The following is a 22534-nucleotide window of genomic DNA, read 5'->3' as shown; positions in this document are numbered from 1 at the left end:
CCTTGGGAAAGAAGCATATTCTGATTGTCTCTGTTGTCCTATTTCTTTGGAATATACTACCATGAATATTCAAGTGTCTTTGTTAATTTTGGTTTTAATCAGCATTTCTATTTCAAGGCTTTTTTGCTTATAATTTCTATGATTTTTTTTCTTGCATCCAGTTCCTATTAAGTATTCTTATCTGTCCCCCCATTTATTTTCCCATTTTTGTCTGATATACTGTAAATCTCCAGGAGGGAAGTCTTGTTATTACTCTTACATATTATTGAAAACAATTTTGGTTATTTGTTCAATCCTTAAATTTTCCTTCTTATAATGTTTATTTTAGGTTTCTTCAAATACATGTCATTCTGATTCTTCTAATTCTACTGAAGGATGTCTAAACTCAACAATGTTACAATTTGCTGAGGTAAACTTCTTATAATGCCCAGTATTTTTTTTTCTTAAGTGATACAGCGACACTACTCAAAAATATTTCTTTAGTGGAATACCATTTAATTAAATGAAAGCTTTGGTTATGCATCAGATCTTGACAGTACAAGTGTTATGGAGTAACCTTTGGAATTAAAAAATGGAATCATTATTTCACTATTAAGCCAAGCGGAAGTCTCTCTTCAGTATACTGGATCATGCTCTAATTGGTTATTCTGTGTAATCAAATCAAAATTGTCTCACAGAATGTAAGAAAGATCCATTCACATTCTACCAATTTATTTATTGCCCACATTTGTGATCCCTACAAACTTACATATTTATTTATTTATATTTCAACTTTTGTCACCGCCCATCTCGCACAAAGTGACTCTTTTATATGTGCTCAAGGCATTGGTACCAGGCATTGATTGATCAGTAGGAATTCCCAGGATCACATCAGTATTTTTTCTAGCTGACACTATAATGGGTTTTGTTACAGATTATATACATGACTGCTCTATGCATATTTATTTAATTACAGTGAGATCCCATTTGTCTGTTTTCAATGGATATTAGTTACAGTTAAGTAAGCTTGTAGACATTAAGGTGGCTATTCTGAGTACACTTACTAGGAATTAAGGCGTATGGGGTCTACATTCTAAACTAAATTGAACTACATATGATACTTTCTTGATCTATTCTGTATTGTTTCAAATATTAATATGCAATGTAATTTTCAAGGATATAGGTATATGTTAAAAGCTTAGACACAATTAAAGCATATCACTAAATATATGCTGCTGGTTACTTATGGGAATAAATACAGTTCCCAGGCAATCATATGGGAAATGTTTTATCAATAAAAAAGGTTTTTGGTTTTTTTTTATTTCAGATAAATAGTTTATTTCTCTGTGAGTTATCAGGCTCTTATCAATGTTGCCATGACTTAAATTCCATGGACATATTAGTAGCCTTAGGTCCTTCAGCTGAAAATTTCTTCGAGAAATAATAAGAGGATACAATGAGATTATATTTTCCCTTTTTGATCTCTTTTTCTGAGCATGTAAATAGATTAAATAACTGAAACAGCATTTATGTAATGAATATTACAACAACTATGCAGGTGGAACAGAACTTCCCAAATATAATTTATTTTAAAAAATTACTTGAAACAAAATAAATCAGAAAATAGAATTTGGGAGGTTCACCCAGAGAATCTCTTTTATATAACATTTAAGTTAAGAATATGATTTTAAGCAATATTGAGTTCCGTTTGAATGTTAAACACATTCTTAAATACTGCCTGTTGTAATCAAAGGAATGTGAAAGAGTTTAACAGGATCACACTCTTATGGCTTTCCAAATAATCCAGAAAGGTTCTTCCAAATGAGGGATATTTCAGTCAGACAGTTAAGGTAGCCATTTTATTATATGCCAAAATGAAAGTTCTAGAACTAACACAGTAGAGAAATTTCAGTGGAAAAAAAGTGTAAGCCAAAATACATGCAGATGTTACTTCTTACAAATAAAGTATTATTTGTTTTAGACTGGAAAATCTATTTTTTTTTTCTAAGGTTCATGGAAGTCATGGATTATTCTAATGCTTTGTAAGCACCTAATTTATCAGATGAGATGCTTAATTTTATTCAGTTAACCCAAATATTCAGTTAAAATCTTTGATTTGGGTAAAATCTGGGTAACACTTCTTTTCCTGTTCCCTTTGTGACTTTGTTTTCTGTTGTTGTTTTTTTTCCTTAAGATTTTCATTGTGAAGGTTATGTCAATTTTTTTTTTAGAAAAAAATACCACTTGCTTTGGAAAATGGTCTTCTTTATATTGCTTCTTGTGTGTCCTGAGGCCACAAATACCAAGATGATTTTGATGTTTCATATGAAAAATAGACTTTGTTGGTATAGGATAACTTAGTGATTATTTTGAAAAACATCTTTCCATCAGATTTCTTCAAACCTGTCAAAGGGAACTGTTCCTGAAAATCCAAAAGAAAGTGATGAATCAGCTCTACTTCAGTTCTCAGAGGTACAATAATTCTAACCCTTTGAAAAGGAAGAAGAAATGACTCCCAGTTTTATAGAGATATAATGTAGCTATTGTTTTAAATTTAATGCGTATGGTTTTAATTCCAGTTACATGTTGGGTGGGGAATTACACACTGCTCAGATGGTGGGTTGGACTGTAAGAAAATAAAAGAATGCAGTATAATGTGGCAGAACAATCTTCACAGCAAGTTGATTTCAGGTACTGATTCTAACATTGATTTGAGTACACATAGTCCTCATTTAGCAACTACAGTTGGGACCAGCAACTCAGTCATTAAGCAAAAAGGTTGCTAAGTGAAACCACGACTGTGCTTATGATCTTACTTCAGCTTTCCTTTGCTTTACAGACCTGCAAAGGTCGTAAACAAGAGGATTGGTCGTAAGTTACTTTTTCATCACTGTTGTAACTGTGAACAGTCGCTGAATAAGGACTACCTATATTGTCTTTTGATTTGAGTATTTGTTTAAATACATTATGAATCCGATCTACTAAAACCAAATGATAGTGGAAATGCAGTTCTCTCTCCTTGAAGTTACTTTAAAGTACTGTAGTACTGTATTTGTACTGTAGTACTGTATCTTGAAGTACTATCCACTAGTTATGGACACTGTATATGTACAGTAATATTGGGACAACAATAAACGGTAGCCAGTATTCTGAACATCAGTAAGTAATATGCTTTAATTCTGCTACATTCGTCTGAGCTCATTCATCCTCATTTAATAGTATGGCATAATAATTTCTTACAGTTGTAACAAATTTATTTTAGCATCTTGGGACCAATTTTGAAATGAAGAGACCAATAGGTTGATCACTAAATATTGAGGCTACCAATTTTTGTATAAGGAAAAAAGGAAAGTTGACTTTCCCTCAATCATTTTTAGTTTCTTTTATCTCCATGTCAGTAAAGTTCATTTTCTCACCCTACAAACAAACATCCTACTTTCTCTTTCTTGGCCCTTTCCTAATCTCTTGGACTTCTGCAAAATCTCCTTCCAGTTCTGCAAAAGATTCTGCAAAAGATTCAGAGTGAAATTTCTGGCCTAGTTCTAGATTTTAAAAATAGTTCAGATAGATTAATTAATTAAAATTCAATAGTTCTGGGACAGCATATTTCTGTTATAACCAAGTAAAATATTAAACACTGCAGTCTCTAAGAAGTTTGCAAATCACAGGTATAGATTCAATAATGGAATCCCTGGTGCTCTCTGAGCTTGGTTGTTTGCTTGCAGATATTTCATTACCTTTCATTACCCAACTAGGTAACATCATCAGTGCTAGTGAGTGTGGGGTTTGTTTCCTTTTTATATATAGTAGCTTGCCCTGCCAGTGTTGGTGGGGGGGGGTGTTTGTCCCCTTGTTAGTTCCTTGATTAGGGTATTGTTTTCTACTTGATTGTTTTTCTGGTGTTAATCCCTGCTTGTCTGGATGTAGGCTGCAGGAGATGTTGCATTCTGGTCTTTTTGTTTCCTTCTTAGCTTTTTTATTGTCACTTTTAAATGATGTATCAATGTGGTTTATGTGTCTATTGATGGCTGATTTGTCTGAATGCCAAGCTTCCAGGAATTCCCTAGCATTTTTGGATTTAGCTTGATCTAGGATGCTCACAGTTTCCCAGTTGAAACTATGGTTGAGTCTGTCCACGTGTTGTGAGATTAAGGAGTTTTCATTGTGTCTACTGACTGCTAGTTGGTGTTCAAGGATGTGTTCTGCTAGTCTGCTTGTCTGTCCTAAGTAGTGGCTGTTACAGTCCTTACACTGTAAGTTGTTTTTTCTTCTTTAGATATAGGGTCTTTTGGTTTAATTAAGATGTTTTGGAGGAATTTAGTTGGTTTGTGTACTATGGTGATGCCATGTGGTTGTAATAATCTGTTGGTTGTTTCTGAGATATTTTTGATGTATGGTAGTGTTATCCTTTTCATAGCTTGTGTTGGTTATGCTGTCATGGGTTGAGTGGTCAGGCACTTTTTGATAAAGTTGTGTGGGTACCCATTTTGCTGGAAGATGTTGTATAGGTGGTTTCTTGTATAACACCAATGATGTTATCTAGTCGGGTAATGAAATGTCTGCAAACAAACAAGCAAGCTCAGAGAGCAACAAAGACTCCACAGTTCAACCCTGAGCTACATATATTCTCTTCTTTTGGTACCTACCATTTTTAAGGAGAACATCAGAATTACTTCGAAATCCTGAACCTCGTTGATAAGGAAGTCAGAAGAATTGTGCAAAGAAATTAAATTGTTACGGATGAATGTGAAAAGACACTACTGAAGACCAAGAAACAGAAGAAAGCAAACTAAATGTCAGAACAAATGGTGAAAATTTCTAAAAAGAGAAGAGAAGCCAAAGCCTTAGGAAGGAGCTTAACAAAATTTCAGAGTTGGTAGAAGAAGCAGTTTAACAATGACATATATAAAAAACAATGAAGATGGAAAGACGCAGAAAAAGAAGGAAAGTCTTTCAAGAGATCTCCAAACTCAGAAGGTTCCAACCCCAAACTTGTATGCTAAAGGACACTAATGGACAGCTTATAACTGATTAAAAGAAGATCAAACATAGACCAAAGGAATATACTGAAATTCCATACAATAGAGATATCAGCATCTAAGATATCTTAGAAGATACTCCCTATTTACAAAAAACACTAGTAGTGTAGAGCAAGGCAGAGATAAATGGCAATAGAGACCAGTAGTCTTTGCAGTGTCTGTTTCCTGGCCTACCTCAAATGGCTAAGTACGAGAAGATGAAGTTATATCAGCACTCTGGTCATTATCAACTTGGAAGACTATGAAATATCTATAGAAATATGGCTAGCAACAGCAGAAGGGTCATTAAAGATTTTAACCAAACTGTGCCAGTAAATCTGGAGAACAACATAGTTGCCAAGACATGTTGGAAGAGGCCTGTCTACATATCAGTATCAAAGAAAAAGATTTAACAAAGTGTGCAAACTATTGTACAATATCCTTAATTTTACAAATAATGCCTTGGATCATCTAACACAAATTAGATATCTACATGGAAAGGGAGATACCAGATGTTCAAACTAGCTTTAGAAAAGGCCAAGGAACAAGAGACATTATTGCTGATGCATGCTGGATAACTGAGAAAGTCAAAGAATACCAAAAATAAATCATTATGTGCTTCCTAATTATAGAAGGGCCTTTGATTGTGTTGACCATGTCAAGCTGTAGAATGTGCTTAGGAAAATGGGAAACCCAAAACATCTAATTATCCTCATGAGAAACCTATACATAGGTGTCAGGCTCTGCCTGAGACCCAATAAAAACACAGACGCTAGAGTAGACTTAGGTTCTGGTTTTATTTGGGAATAGAATGCATGCCCTTAGAAAGCTGAGAGTGAGGGGAGCGCGCCGGAACGGGATTTAAATAGCCCGCGCCGGTCAGTGCTCCACTCCACCTTACCCCAGGTGCGCCCCACGAGTCCCACCAGTTCGTCCTTGCCAGGTGAGAGGTCGTCCAGCCCCCTGCATCCCGGGCATCGCCTCGATCGCCTTCCTGTGCGGTGATGATCCATTGCCGGGCGATCAGGCTTCTAATTCCTCGAAAGCCCGGGCGCGCCCTTCCGAACCTCGCCTCTTCGGTTGTTGTTCAATTTCTTGTCAGTTACCTTTTATTGTTGCTTCCTGGGCTGCCAGCCTTGGTTGTTACATTGTTTCTTTAGACCCATTACTGCTTTTTGTGTTTCTCTATTGCCATTGCCTTATCAGCCAGGGACCCATATTCTTGTATTGTCATGCGAGCCATTGCGATGTCACAAACATCGCAACGGCGATCATGACAATAGGTCAGGAAGCCACTGTCCAGACATGACAAAAAAACTGGCTCCAAGTCAGGAAAGAAGAAAGATAAAGCTGTATATTCTTTTCTTATTTCTTCAACTTATATGCTGTATATATATTGAGGGAAGATGGATTAGAAGAAGATGAGCATGGTTTTAAAATGGAAGAAGAAACATCAATAACCTGTGCCAAGCTGATGACACTACTCTGATAGCTAAAAATGCAAAATATCTGCAAGTTCTGGTAATCAGACTCAAAAAACACGGTGAAAAAATGAGATTGTAAATATAAAGAAGACCAGACTGACAACAGGTACAGCAATAATCCTTAGAATCAACAATGGAAATATTGAAAGGGTGGAGAGCCTCGGCCTTTAAGGATAGGCTATCAACAAATTACTTACCATGTACTGACTTTAAATGAATCAGCAGTGAAGAAATATGCCACAGCCTACCCCTTGGCGTAGTAGCAATAAAGACCTTGGAAAAGACATTCAGATGTTGTAACGTGTCTATAACTGTAAAGATCAGAATTGTGTAGGAAGTGGTTTTCCCTGTAACACTTTATGGAAGTGGAAGTTGGACTTCGAAGAAGCAGGATAGAAAGTCTATTGGCACTTTTGAACTTTTTGTGTTGGAGAAGACTCCTGAGAATACTATGGATTTCCAAGGAAATAAACAAATGGATAATCAAACAAATCAACCTAGTGTTTTCATTTGAGGCCCAAATGACCAGACTTAAATCATCATATTTTGGACATATTATGCAAAGACCTCTCACTCTCTTGAGAAGTTTCAAATGCTGGGAAAAGTGGAAAGAAAGAGAAAAAGGATGACCAGCAGCAAGGTGGCTGGACTCAATTACAGTGGCAGTAGTTGAACCTCGGAAGATCTGAAGAATCAGGCTGGGGACAGATCATCCTGGAAAAAAAAATCAATTTGATGGCACATAATCATAAAGCAACTATGTCCATATTACTGTTTTTGTTAGCCCAGTCAGTTAGCATTTTCTTATGGGGGAGACTGTTCTCTTCTTTCAAGGCAAACCCTGGAACATATTTTATAAACCTCTAGCCTAGATTATTTAACATTTTAAAACACACATGCACACAAATTCATCTTATCTTTTTCACAACAATTAGCCTACCAAAACTGAGTTCTACTAGTAATCTGGAAATCTGAGAGGCAATAGATAATTGTGGGAAAGCCCTTGAAAAAGGAGGCTTTTCGATGCATACATTTTAAAATAGGCTTTGTTGCTGAAATGTTGAGTATGCAAGGTATTCTTTGCTGTTTACTGCTTAAGAGCTATTTGGTAATGTAAGAGAACCCTTTTGTGGCAACCTAAGTTCTCCTTGAGATTACAGCATTGATTAAAGAACCACAAAGAACCTTAAGATTACACAATATCAGAGCCATTCCTTTGTTTCAGGCTGAGAGTTTGTATCAGCCTCAAGCGCTAGGAAAGAAGTTTTCATCCTCAAAATGAACAGGATACTTCCTTTTATATAAGAATAAAAATAAACATTCTGTATTGTATCTTAAATTCTTATTTTAGATACAAGCAAACATTTCTTTCATTGGTGTAGTTCTGTCATTCTTCAGGGCATCTTTGGTTATCTTTTAAATTCAAAATTATTAGGAAGTGGTTGTGTGTGTGTGTATACATCGATGCACTATGCATTAAAATTTTCCATTGAGCGAATTATAGCTGCATTTGCACAAAATAAACAGTTGATAGCTGACAGCAGCAGAAAGTATCTAGTGCCCTAAAACATACAAAAATAGTAACAGAATAGTCTTGTATGCTAAAGCTGATAGCACTGAGCCCCAGGATACCTGGGGATTCATGGCATCTATCCCAGACAGATTTTGTGTTCGGGCTGGGTGTTCTTCATATGAGTGGGGGTGGGGTTGTCTTTTTTTTTTTTTTTTGCTTCCTTTCAGAGCAGGAGAGCATAATACTGATTTTTTATGAAAGGAATGATACCATCAGTGTATGTGTTGTTCATAATGGATAGCCTTTAGTCCAGAAACAAAAGTACTCTGTCAGTCATAAAGCATTCATTGTACTGCATGATATTGTTCATAGTAAGTCCCAGTATGATGTCACCTACTTGTTTATCTAATGGTTACCTTTTTCCCATTTAAACAAATGAAGTAGTTAATAGGGAGACATCCTTTTTTCTTGTTACTAAACAATTGCAGTAACATATTAGGTAATAGAATAATATATTACAAATGTCTGCATCATTCTGTGGAATCTTAGAGAGCCAGTTTGGTATAATGATTAAGACACCAGGCTCAAAACTGGAAGACCATGAGTTCTTCCAGTTCACTTTGTTGTGCTGATTTACCTCCTTTCTCCAAGGTCAGTTCCAGCGGGGGTGATTGGGGAGGAGAGATCCCACTCCTGGCCCCTACTATGTGGGTGCCACAGGATTTGGTGCTCTCTACGTTCCTATTCAACGTATACATGAGGCCATTAGGTGAGATCATCCATGACCTTGGGGTAAGGTATCATCAGTATGTTGATGATACCCAAGTATACATCTCTGCCCCTGGTGAATTAAGTGATGCTATGGATGTCTTATCCCAGTATCTGGAGACTGTGAGGGTCTGTTGGGGGGAAAACGGGCTTTAGCTGAACCCTGGCAAGACTGAGGGGCTTTGGGTTTTGGGCCTGCTGGTTCTAGGACTATGCCATCTTTGGTGCTGGATGGAGTTGCACAGCCCTAGACAGACCCGGTGTACAATCTGGGGTCCTCCTGGGCTCATGACTTCTGCTTGAAGAGCAAGTGGCAGTTGGGGCTAGGAGGGCCTTTGCACAGCTTTATGTTGTGCACCAGTTATGCCCGTTCCTGGATCAAGGGGCTCTGCTCACAGTTATTCATGCCCTAGTCACCTCCTGATTGGATTACTGTAATGCACTCTACATGGGCTGCCCTTGAAGGGTATCCAGAAGCTTCAGCTGGTGCAAAGTGCAGCATTGCGGGCAGTTATGTGTGCTTCTAGAACAGCACATGTTACACCTCTGCTCTGTGAGCTGCATTGGTTGCCAGTCTGCTTCCAGATTCAATTCAAGGTGCTGGTTTTGACCTTTAAAGCCCTTCAGGGCATGGGGATGGGTTATTTGAGAGACCGCCTCTCCCCAGTTACATCTGCTTGTCCTATCAGATCTGGCAAGAGAGAAATGCTGCGGGTCCCATCTCGGGAACAACATTTGGTGGGCCCAAGGAGGCAGGCCTTCAATGCCCTCCTCATGGAACATTGTTGTGCCCTCCTCATGGAACATTCCCCCCACCCAAAGTGTGATCAGCTCCATCCCTCCTTATTTTCTGGAAGTCCCTCAAGACCTGGCTTTGTCATCAGGCCTGGGGGTCTCAGGGGACTGGTGAGATTCTGAGGTGGCTCTGTTGTTGATTGAATCTCCCTTTTTTAAAAAACTTTAATACGACTGTGTTTGACATGTTTATTGCTTTATACATTTTTGCTGTATGCCGCCCAGAGTCACTTCTTGTGAGATGGGCGGCCATATATATTTGATAAATAAATAAATCTTAGAATCTACAGTAAAATTGTGACTTTTAGGATAACTGTTGCAAGAGCAACATAGGTTACGCTAGTACTGACAAAATAAAATACCCAAAAGGAGTAACTTTTGCCTATATGTGTCAACTTTCAGTTAGAGGACTTAATTCCCTCCAGCTTATTCTAAAACCTGTATATCTTCCCTTGCAGTTGAAGGGTCCTGAGCCAGTCAAGCACTACAGAAAATCAGCACTCTTCCAGTTGGCTGAGGTAATCTTCTTTTGTCATATATATAATTTTGCTACTATAGGGCATGTAGAAGTATATTCAGAAGGATACTATTGAGAAGTGTATACATAAGCACAGATCACCCCAATTATTTATGTGATGTAACTTAGTTTTAGTACACAAACCAATTTTATATCAGACCTGTAAATGTTAAATCTGTTTGCAAGATGCTTTTACAGATAGTAAGAAAAGACAGGTATTAATAGTTTTACAAACCTGTCTTTTCTATAATATTTGAAAGGTAGATATGCAGAAACTGTAAAAAAAATGTCTGATGACAGCTTTCAAGCACATCACTTTTTAAATGGTATAGAAAAGGTTGGGTTACAATGCTGTTATACTGCAGATAGCTGTGGGTTTTGCAGTCTGTAAAGAAAACCCCATATCCCATAGGTTCCAACAAAACTTTCATGTTTCTAGAAATCAGGCACAGAAAATAATACTCTAGTTCTGAAGAAGTGTTTTAATTTAAGTGCAGTTCTGGGGGGAAAAAACTGCAAGTGGCAATTTTCTGAATATGAGTTCACTTTATACTAAGCAAGCTATTAGCAATTTAATTAGAAATAGGATGTCAACTTAAAAATACTCATGGGAGTTTCTCTAGCGGACAGTACAGGGGTATACACAATCTTAAAATATCTTTGACTTTTCCATACATCTCCATCCTTGTAACCACTTTTTCTCAGAGAAAAGAGTATGCATGAGGAAAGCAGTGTTGAGCTGCATGACAACATAAGTCAGGGAAAATACTGTGCAGTCCTTACCAGCACTATACAATGGAGAATATGAGGTCATAGTTCTTCAACCAAATTTTGCTGCCAAACTGTCTTTGTCTGAATCTTTGATGAGTCTCCAAATATCTTGTGTAGAATACAGAGCGAGACTTTATAAATGGCTTCTTGCTGTTTTTAAAAATTGTTTAGGACTGTTCAACAAAGAAAGAAGTAAGATCTGAGGCTACAGATTTAGGTTTGCTCGAGATCAAGAGGCTCTTTTTAGTCTCTCATGAGCTAACTTCCACATTAGGAAGCCTTCATATGCTACTATTAAGTCTATTCATTTGTACATGCAGCAGAGAGCTTTGGTCAAACTTATGATTGTCACATATCCCTGCATATTGTTGGTAGCTGGGTAGTCATAGACATTTAAATTATAAACAAATTATAATAAACTAGCATGTTTACTGCACAAAGATATTACAGTCTGCTATAATGTATGGTGGCCAAAACAGTTCCTAATGAAATATCAAAATAAATCATACTGAGAAAAGTATAAAACATGTTAATAAGTTTAATTAAGATTTTGTTCATTAAATGCAAAACAAATATAATATTACCATGAAATCATTTGGATTTAACAAATAGTATTTTATTTATTTATTTTACTTTGAACCATCCAATAACAGGAGGTATTTAGGCAGTGAATAATTAGTTGGAGTCTACCGTAAAATAATAAAATTCTATAAAAAACACATAGAGGCATGTATATCCATTATGCTATTCCCTCCAGGGAAGATAACATGCACAGTACAGAACAAGAGAAGTACAAGGAAAAGAAATTAAGGGCAGAAATAAGATTATAGAAAATATAGTGAAATCTGGCTTACCTCAATATCATTTGTTATATCTCTCTGTACCTTTATATGCTTGCAGATCATACAGGTAGTCCTTGCTTAACAACCATTTGTTTAGTGATGGTTCAGACTTAGAACAGTGCTGAAGAAACGACTTAACGATTGAGCCTCACACTTAACGACCGTTGCAGCATCCCTGCAGTCACATGATCACGTTTTGGTGTTTGGCAACTGGTCCACATTTATGACCATCACAGCGTCCCATGGTCACATGATTGCCATTTTCAATCTTCCTGGCTGGCTTCTGGCCAGCAAAATCAATGGGGAACCGCATATTTCACTTAATGTACTTGCTCCCACCATGAACCATACGCTGCTTCGTACTTTGCGTTTTCAGCATGCTCCAGAATGACATGTTCTAGTATTCTCCAAAACATTCCTTTTTTGAATCAATAGGTTTTGCCTACTCTTGGCATACCTAACTCTCACTTCCATAAAGTGGGCAGAAGCACACAGAAGCATTTTCACTTCTTTCAATGAGCATTAATTCCTCACAACAAACCATACCTTTCAACTAACACCAGGTATCTCACACTTTCTCTATTCATTTTCCCATCTTTAGTAAAGGCAAATTCATCTGCTTGCTCTACGTTTTTGACATTTAGTAGTGCAATATAACTTGTCATGGTTCACTCAGTTTTCCCTGTCAAGCCAGCTACCTTAACTTTTGATAATTTTTTTTTAGATTTTTATATTCATATCCCATGTTTCATCATACAATCTACCTAACGTTTACCACCAATCATTTGATTTATCAGCCCAAAACATTTCATCATCTGCATATAACAGTACACACATTCACATCCCTAGTTAGTACACCTCTAATATTATGAGAAGCACCTCTTATACTATTTTGTATAAGTGCATTAAACAAGTAAGGAAATATAACAGTTTGTCTTCTTCCTTGTTCAGTGTTGGACCGCTGATGAAGTAGTCCATTTATTCTCTCGTATATTTTAAAATCGTGTTCTGCTCTTAAAACATTCAGCAACTAATTTTCATATTCATGCAGAATGTTCCATAATTCAAGCCTATTCACTTTATCAAATGCTTTTTCTTAATCAGGACATGTAGAATTAAGTTTCTTGTATTCAGATACTTCTCAGTGAGCAAAAAGCTGGTCTGCACGTTATTAGCCTGGCATAAAGCCATTTTGCACTTTCCAAATTTTGTTCCCTGTCATCTGTTGTGCCCTTTCCATCAAAATTCTGCAGATGCCTTCCTTCTGATTCACACTTGACAAACTAACCCCCAAAGGTTTTGCATTAACTAGTTAACTGTTCCTTTGCATAAATAACAATAATGTTTTTTTTTGTAGTAGTCAGACACAGATACAATCTTCACGTGTTAAACAAATAGCCCCGCCACTCCATCAACAAACCACATCCATATTGGACTGTTTCTCTGGTTTGGTTTGGCTTGGCTTGGCTTGGCTTGGCTTGGTTTTTCTCTAGTTCTAGTTTGGGGTGAGGTATCATCAGTATGCTGATGATACCCAGTTCCAGATCTCCACCCCAGGCCACCTGACTGATGCCATGGATGTCGTGTTCCAGTACCTGGAGGCTGTAGGGGACTTGATGGGCCTCAGTGGGCTTCATCTCAATTCGAGCAAGACGGAATGGCTTTGGGTACTTGGGCTTTCCAGTATCAAGATTTTTCCACCTTTAGTCCTGGATGGGGTGGTTGTCCTAACAGCCAGGAACCACACTGAGACAAAGAATAGGTCTCTAGTGCTTTATTACTGCTACATTAGACAGAAAATCCTAACAAACTGAAGAAGCGTGGGAAAAACCCAGACAGATAAACCCCAAAGGTTAAGGCGGGTCTGATCTGTGTCTCTTTGAATGGCTGCTTAACTCCTCAGTACTACGCATGCGTTTTCCCCCCTGGATAGAGGCCCCTTCCTGCTCACCATCAGTACTCATGAGAGTGGTGTTGCCCCAGACAGACCTGGTGCATAATCTGGGAGTCCTCTTGGACTCACGGCTCCTGCTGGAAGAGCAGGTGATGCCAGTGGCTACAAGAGCCTTTGCACACCTTCAGGTTGTGCACCAGCTGCACCCATTCCTGAACTCGGAGGCTCTGCTTACAGTCACTCATGCCCTCATGACCTGCCATCTAGATTACTGCAACACACTCTACATGGCGCTGCCTTTGAAGAGCATTCAGAAGCTTTAACTGGTGCAGAATGCAGTTGCGTGGGTAGTAAATGATGTCGGATATTCAACACATGTAACACCACTACTTCGTGAACTACATTGGTTGCCAGTGTGCTTCTGGGTGCAATTCAAGGTGCTGGTTATCATCTTTAAAGCCCTTCATGGCTTGGGACTGGGTTACCTGAGGGACCGTCTTGTCATGAGTACTGATGGCGAGCAGGAGGGGGCCTCTATCCAAGGGGGAAAACGCATGCGTAGTACTGAGGAATTAAGCAGCCATTCAAAGAGACACAGATCAGACCCGCCTTAACTTTTGGGGTTTATATGTCTGGGTTTTCCCATGCTTCTTCAGTTTGTTAGGATTTTCTGTCTTATGTAGCAGTAATAAACACTAGAGACCTATTCCACGTCTCAGCGTGATTCCTGACTGTTAAGACATGTCTTCTGCCAATTGTTTCTACCCATCCAATTCAGTCCGGCAGGATGGGCGTGCTCCAGGTTCCGTTAGCCAGGGAATGTTGGCTGGCAGGGACTAGGAGACATGCCTTGTCTGCCATGGCCCATGCCCTCTGGAACATTCTCCCTCCATAGAGTAGGATGGCCTCAACCCTGTTGATCTTTTGTAAGGCCTTGAAGACCTGGTTGTGGTGCCCAGGTGTCATGAGTACTGATGGTGAACAGGAAGGGGCCCCTATCCAGGAGGAAAAACGCATGCATAGTTTAGAAGCTTTGAATCTTCTTTCGAAGAAATCAGAGCAGGCCCACCTTAGATTTCTGGGTTTTATCTGTGAGGGTTTTCCTTCGGCCTTTCAGTTTAGCAGGATTTTCTGTTTAGTCAAGTAGAACAATAAACACTAGAGACTTAACCAACCGTCTCAGCATGGTTCTTCAATCCAAGATATCCCAGGTGTGTTAGCGGCCCCGTTTCTTGGTTATATTGACATCTATGGTTATATTTCTAGGCTGCTGTATATATTTATTTTTTGTATTGTGTTTGTATTTGGTTTTAATTGATTTTATGATTGTTCACCACCCAGAGTTATTAGTTTAAGATGGGTGGCCATAGAAATTTAATAAAATAAATAAGTAAATAATACTGTCTACATCTGCAACAATATTATTTTTCACATTCTCACAGCATTTATAATGTCTTTTTTATAAAAATTTTTCTAGCATTTTGTAGAATTAATTTCAATTCTTTCTTCAACATATCAATATTATTCTGATACAAATTTCTAAAGTATTTCTTTCATTATTTTCTAACTTGCGGTTCATTTTAGGTCATTTCATCAGTTTTACTTTTATTTCCATTCACTTCAGTTCATTTCATTTCATCAGTTTTATTTTTATTCCCATACACTCTATTGGAGATTCTTGGTTTAGCCCTCTTGACTTTTTCCAAAACTTTTTTTTTTATATTTGTATCAAAATTCTTTTTTCAATGCCTTGATCTCTTTACAACTATATTGTCTTCTATAGCCATGATGTACAACATACTTCAACCTCATTTTTTTCTGCAACATTCTTATGTGCATTTTTCCCCATCCACACCAAGCGTCCTTTTCATACTTCTGTGGCACTTTGTAACACAATTCCTTTCACTCTGTCTCAGGCAGTTCCCATATTATCTTCTTTCACATTCACTTTCTATTCCTTGTATTACAAGATTAGTCTGTCTTCAATATTTTTCATATAAGCAAGTATTTTTTATCCTTGCAGTTCTATTCTCACTTTATTTTCTTTTTTTAATTTTCATCATGCTCATTTTTTTCCCAAAAGCTAGCCAGAGTTCAGAATCTTTCATAATCCTTGTATCCTTCCTTAATTCTCTCAGTCTTTCAGCATAAACAATCAAATTAAGTCATGTTTTTAAATACATTCAGTTGCCAGGTTTACACATGAATAGACCACAGCTTAAACCATGTATTTTAAACAAACGTATCTTTTTCTTAGCAAATATATTCTAATCACTATTCTCATTCATACTTGGGCCTCTAATGATCCAGTCATTTGTTTTTCTATACTGTCTTGTTTTATTCTCACTCATCAGTTTATATAACCTTACAGAATAATCTTTTCCCCTGAAACATAATAATTCAGAATGTTGCACAATACTCAAAAAAATATAAATACAATACAAAAATCATATAAATGCAATATAAAAACCAACATAGACAACAGTACCTCAAACAAGATAAATATCAAGAGCAACAACAATATTAATAAAAATAAAGACAACATAAAATCTCAATAATACAGAGTTAATTCAGAGTTAATAAACCAACTGCACCTCCCACTATTTCCAGCCTAATCATTATTCATTGTTAGAAGTAGGTCTGTTGCATTCCAGTGGCCTCAACAGCATCGTTTAAATACAGTTCAGAAGAAACGAGGCCTTATTTGATGTTTGACACAAAAGTACCCTTTTTTACTTAAATGGAAGGGAGGAAATGCAAATAGCTGGTGCTCCTGGAATTCAAGCCTATGGTTTCATTACATTTATCTTATTTGTGCATAAAATTTAAATGGACTACCATGAGAAGGAAAAACACTTGCATGCAATTTCTAGTAGTGTAAAGTTATATAACTTTTACATTTAATCAATCACTGAGATTGCCATTTGTAACAAAGGAAATATTTGCCCCATAGTTTGACAATCTCCTTTGCAATGGTCTAATTCATTAATTCTTGCCACCAAAACTGAATTGAAATTGAACCTCTGATGCTGTTAAGAAGGACACTAGTTGACATAATGCTTTTTCTTTGTTTGGATCTCCAGTATTAAATTATTATTCCAAATACTGTTGTCAGATTTGAAGCTTCCATAGACATTTAGTGTTCACCTTGAAGATACAACTTTACCAGTGACTTTGTGATATTATCTGCTTCAACCCCTTACTTTCTTTATTTCTACTTTAGATCTCATCAAGTACATCCCATTCAGGTCCTTCTGAATTAACGAAACAGTGTGGGACATCAGCATTGTTTCAGCTGGCAGAGGTAGTATTAAAATCCTGTGGCTTAATTACTACTGGTACATTTGGGGAATAGAGGCTGAATGATGCTGGTTGCCAAAGTCTGGGAAATAGAGCTGTAGTACAGACATAATTAGCATTGTTGTTTATAGAAGCCTCAATTACTGTTCATGCCAAGAATCTAGATTTATCTTGTCTAACCATTAGGCATGCAGTAGGATCAAGAAGTTACAAACTTCAAGGAGCAGTAGCATACTGAGTAGAGCATAACTGTAGAAAGTATATAGTATAGTTAAAGATATAACATGTTTAAAAATTAAATATTTTTAAACATGTTATATCTTTAAAGGAAAACATTCACAAAATGGTGCATGCATAAGTTGTATTACTCATCAGTAATGATGTAGTGGGCCTTGACCAGTCGCAGACCAAAAAAGAGAAATCATCCCCCAGAGAGTGGGATTCTTGTATCCATCCAAACACTAAACAGTAGGGTGCCGTTTTCCCAATATGTCCCCAAAGCAGTATGGCAATGGAACAATTCCCTTTTACTGTAGGCACCATTCTTCTGCAGATGAGTGTCCTAAAGTTGTCTTTAGCTACATGATCTCTGCCTTACCTTGTCAACTCTCAAGCCTGTTGAGTGGCTTGGAGGTAGCAGTTACTCAAGAATATTTTTTTTTCTAGAGGCATCTTCTTATTTGTGTTGATTAAGCTGTATACTTTGCCCTCTGCTGTTATCTTTCCTCCACAGTGGGTGATGATTTATAGCTCTCAATAAAGGTAGCAGACTGATAGCAGTAAATTCTTTGTTTTTATATTGAACTGATTCCTTCAAATATACATTCTTGTGACTTGGCCAGAAAGGGAAAAGAAAGTAACTATAAAGAACCTTCTTTTTTGAGTGTTGTAATCTAAAACTTTAGGCACAGTTCAACATGAACATAAGTCTATAATTTATTGAAATTGCATATAGCTCTGTTTTGGTATGTGGTGTGCATCTCTACATACTATATTTGCATGAGGAACCAACCAAGTGCCGATAAATTACATATTTTTTGCAGACAGCATATATAATATATTTTTATTGTTATTTTCATGTGTGCAACAAAAATTAGAGAAAAAGCTCCAGGAAGGATATTTTAAATATCCAGGGGAAGGCAGACAAATACCAGATGAACTGTAACAGATTTTGAATTGTAACAACAGAGTATAAACATCTGAGTGTATATAAAACACTTAAACTATCATTCTTTCTTTTTTAAACGTCTTTAGTGGTAAGAGCTTAACCAACTTGCTGTCCAGAAGGTTCAGTTCTTTGTCTATTTTAATGAAATAGACACTGTTAAATAAATGTCAGTGGTATGTCTGTGGTATCACATTTCATACAAAATTTACAAAAGCAATTACCTCTATGGGTAAATTCAATGCAGCACTCAATTTACAATAAAATAGTGCATTTTGCAATGAAATATTGACAAACAGGCTAGACCCTATGCAAGAGATGTATTACATATATACAGTATATACATACACACTGTGCTCTTCTCCTTCAGAAAAAGCAGTATTATGCAAAACACAAAAATAATAAGAAATAATAAGCCAAAGAATTTAAAGGCATGAGATAATAAAAATAAAAGGGAACATAACTAAACCAAGTTTTAACCAATACCATTCACTCTCTCTCTCCATACCTTTGTATCCTTATAAATTGCATGAGCTGCCTTTTGCTGTTTGAATTTCTCATCTCTCCCTTTTTCAGGACATCATCAATTCCAACTTTCTTACTCCTTCCTATCCTCTGGAGCCATTCCCTCTTTATATATTTGATTCTCATTCATTCCCTCTACATGACCAAACCAAGGTACTTTATTTATATTGGCAATTATGCCCATTTTTAAAAAATCTTATCTACTCGCTCTAGTTTTTTGCCATTCATACAAAAGAATGGCCATCAGATTGGAAAAAATCAACTTATATCCCCATACCAAAAAAGAGAAACACTAAAGAATGTTCAAACTATTGAGCAGTGGCACTTATTTCACATGCCAGTAAGGTAATGCTCAAGATCCTGCAAGGTAGACTTCAGCAGTTCGTGGAGCAAGAATTGCCAGATGTACAAGCTGGGTTTAGAAAAGACAGAAGAACTAGGGACCAAATTGCCAATATCCGCTGGATAATGGAAAAAGCCAGGGAGTTTCAGAAAAACATCTATTTCTGTTTTATTGACTGTTCTAAAGCCTTTGACTGTGTGAACCATAACAAATTGTGGCAAGTTCTTAGCGGTATGGGCATACCAAGTCATCTTGTCTGCCTCCTGAGGAATCTGTATAACGACCAAGTAGCAACATAAGAACAGACCGCGGAACAATGGACTGGTTTAAGATTGGGAAATGTATACTCTCACCCTACTTATTCAACTTGTACACAGAACACATCATGCGACATGCTGGGCTTGAGGAATCCAAGGCTGGAGTTAAAATCTCTGGAAGAAACATTAACAATCTCAGATATGCAGATGATACCACTTTGATAGCTGAAAGTGAAGAGGAACTGAGGAGCCCTATGATGAAGGTGAAAGAAGAAAATGCAAAAGCTGGCTTGCAGCTAAACCTCAAAAAACCCAAGATTATGGCAACCAGCTTGATTGATAACTGGCAAATAGAGGGAGAAAACGTAGAGGCAGTGAAAGAAATACAAATACAACTTTGTATTTCTAGGTGCAAAGATTACTGCAGATGCTGACTGCAGTCAGGAAATCAGAAGACGCTTAATCCTTGGGAGAAGAGCAATGACAAATCTCGATAAAATAGTTAAGAGCAGAGACATCACACTGACAACAAAGGTCCACATAGTTAAAGCAATGGTATTCCCAGTAGTAATGTATGGCTGCGAGAGCTGGACCATAAGGAAGGCTGAGAGAAGGAAGATAGATTCTTTTGAACTGTGGTGTTGGAGGAAAATTCTGAGAGTGCCTTGGGCTGCAAGAAGATGAAACCAGTCCATCCTCCAGGAAATAAAGCTAGACTGCTCACTTGAGGGAATGATATTAAAGGCCAAACTGAAATACTTTGGCCACATAATGAGAAGACAGGACACCCTGGAGAAGATGATGATGCTAGGGAGAGTGGAAGGCAAAAGGAAGAGGGGTCGACCAAGGGCAAGATGGATTGATGATATTTTAGAGGTGATGGACTCGTCCCTGGGGGAGTTGGGGGTGGTGACGTCCATCAGGAAGCTCTGGTGTGGGCTCGTCCATGAAGTCACAAAGAGTCGGAAACGACTGAACGAATAAACAACAACAACATATAACTTGCAGTCATTCACTTCATTTTCCCTGTTAAACACTGCAAACTTTGTCTTTGGTGGATTAATTTTCAGATCAATATTCATCATTGCATCAGACAGTTTAGATAACATTTGCTGTAAATCATTTAGATTCTCAGATAAATAAAACATAATCTGCATACAAAAATATTCACACTTTCATATCCCCAACCAACAGTCCAACATACCTCTAATACTGTCACAAGCATTACACAGAACAGTCCTTCTTCATGCTCAAAGCTGAACTATTTGCTGTTTATATTAATGCAAGCTTTACTTTTGTCATACAACACTCTTACCATATTCAGCAACCAGTATTAAGTTCCTTGCCTGGCACAAACCATGTGATACTTCCCAAGTTTTGCTCATTGTTACCTCTTGTATCCTTTCAATCAGAATTCTAGCAAATGTCTTCCCAAACACAGTTAACAAACCAACCCCCCTGCACTTTTGCATTTATACATGTTACTTTTCCCTTCATATAAAATACCAACATTCTTCCAATTGTCAGGCATAGATGCAGTCTCCACACATACTTCAAACAAGTTAGAAGCCACTTCATAAGTAAGCTGTATCCATGTTTAAGATTTCTTCAGTTATACCATCTACACCTGTATCCTTATCATTTTTCAACGTTCTCACAGCATATATGACTTTTTAATTCATTTTTTTCTTTAACACTAACACTGATAATATTCATTTCAAATCCACTCTTTGGTATATTTGTAACATTCCTATCTCTAAAACACTCCTTCCAGCCTTTTCTCACTTCAACTTCATCCCAAATCATTTCATCCATTTTTAAAATTCTATTCCTGTTACAGGCTCCTTATTTAACCCTTTTATTTTCATCAAAATCATTCTGTATTTTCTTTGCCTGTTTTAGTCTTAAATGTTCCTTGCTCTTTTTGATTACATACTTTGCAACTATCTTTTTTGTATATACATATTATATTTTTTCTCTCCTTGTTTCTTAAAGCATTCATTCTTACATACGTATTTTTTTTCATCCACAGCCTGTTTCACTGTAAACCAAATATTCATTTCTGTAATTCCTGTAGCACAACTGTACATAATACTGTGGCACTTTCTAAATTCCTTTCAGTTTCAAGCAGTTTCTGCATTCACTTTCCATCCATTCTGTTGGGAGATTAGGCTGTCTTCTAATACTTTTTAATATAAGACTGTTACTTTCTCTTTCTGCAGTCCTTCTACTTTCAGTCTAATTTCTTTTACTTTATTTTTTTTCTTACGTATCTATTTTTTTCCCCAAGATTCTTGCTACTACCAAAAAATTGTCTATCCTACCTCTTGTCATTATTCAGCTCTTCTTCACCAATTCTCTCAATTTTTCATCATAAATCAATTTTGCTTTTAAATTTATATTCATTCCTTTGTCATGTGTTCACATGAATCATCACCAGATGTGCCCAGAGTTTTGACCACCCCGCTCCTCATGGCTTTGGTCAATTGACTCTTCTACATAATGCCTTTTAATAAGATAGGTATAGATAAAGTTATCATAGTTAATTATGCCAATGTCCCCTGCAGCTTTTTCCTCCTAACAGTTTGGGCACATGTTAGCTAGTAGGTCACAAGTGAAACCAGAGCCTAGTTTTAAGCCAAGCATACTCATGTTATTCTATGGAGTCCAGAATCTCTATAGAGATTACCTCACAAGTGAACATACTCCTTTTTACATCCTACCAACTATGAGGCATATGCAGCATTCTGGCAAACTCAAGCTGAAAGAGATGTATTAAATTAATTGAGTTTTTATAAAAGCATTTTTAATACAAAACTCTGAAAGAATATTGGCAAAGTTATCACTGCCATTTTATTAGCTTTATACCAATAAAATATTATTATACCCTTTATATTTTCTTCTTTGGAACTGTTTTAATAGCAACATCATTGTAGATGAATTGAGTCTAAAATCGGCATGCTGAAGCAGTTCCTGAAGGATAGCTGTTATTTAGAATCTCTTAAGGTATATGGACCTCCAAGTATATACAGTACAGAAATTAAAAGGTATTATGCAAATACTCTAGAGCTAATGAAATTACATTGAAATGTTGTTTGAGAATTTATACAGCTTTGTTGAAATTGAAATAAGCAGCATTTTTCCCATGGACTTTAGTGGTTTTGGTACCAGGTATTAAGAAATACAAAACTCAATTAAATGTGTTTACCATTGCTGACAGTTAATTCATTAGTCTAATACATATTTACTCCAAAGTGTTTTTATAAAATTTGTATTTTCTCAACTTTGAAACAGTTCAGTGCAGTCAAAATGAAGGCTCAAGAGGTGTTGTTGCATATACCCTCCATGGACTCTAGGATAGGA

The 22534-nt window shown here is 36.9% G+C and overlaps 1 protein-coding gene across 3 annotated transcripts in view; it reads left to right on the top strand.

The window, feature by feature from the left end:
- The window catches only part of BBX (BBX high mobility group box domain containing), a 139510-nt gene that overhangs the window by 105346 nt on the left and 11630 nt on the right, over nucleotides 1-22534 (top strand). For 2 of the 3 annotated variants that reach the window (XM_063305580.1, XM_063305579.1), the window contains 4 exons: nucleotides 329-409; nucleotides 2371-2451; nucleotides 10016-10075; nucleotides 16805-16885. In XM_063305580.1, the coding sequence (XP_063161650.1) occupies nucleotides 329-409; nucleotides 2371-2451; nucleotides 10016-10075; nucleotides 16805-16885 (303 nt within the window). The remainder of the gene's footprint in view (nucleotides 1-328; nucleotides 410-2370; nucleotides 2452-10015; nucleotides 10076-16804; nucleotides 16886-22534) is intronic. The other variant, XM_063305581.1, reaches the window with a different exon arrangement.

The sequence above is a fragment of the Candoia aspera genome, chromosome 5, assembly GCF_035149785.1.
Source record: "Candoia aspera isolate rCanAsp1 chromosome 5, rCanAsp1.hap2, whole genome shotgun sequence".
Classification (NCBI taxonomy): Eukaryota; Metazoa; Chordata; class Lepidosauria; order Squamata; family Boidae; genus Candoia; species Candoia aspera.
This window is presented reverse-complemented; position numbering and strand designations above follow the sequence as displayed.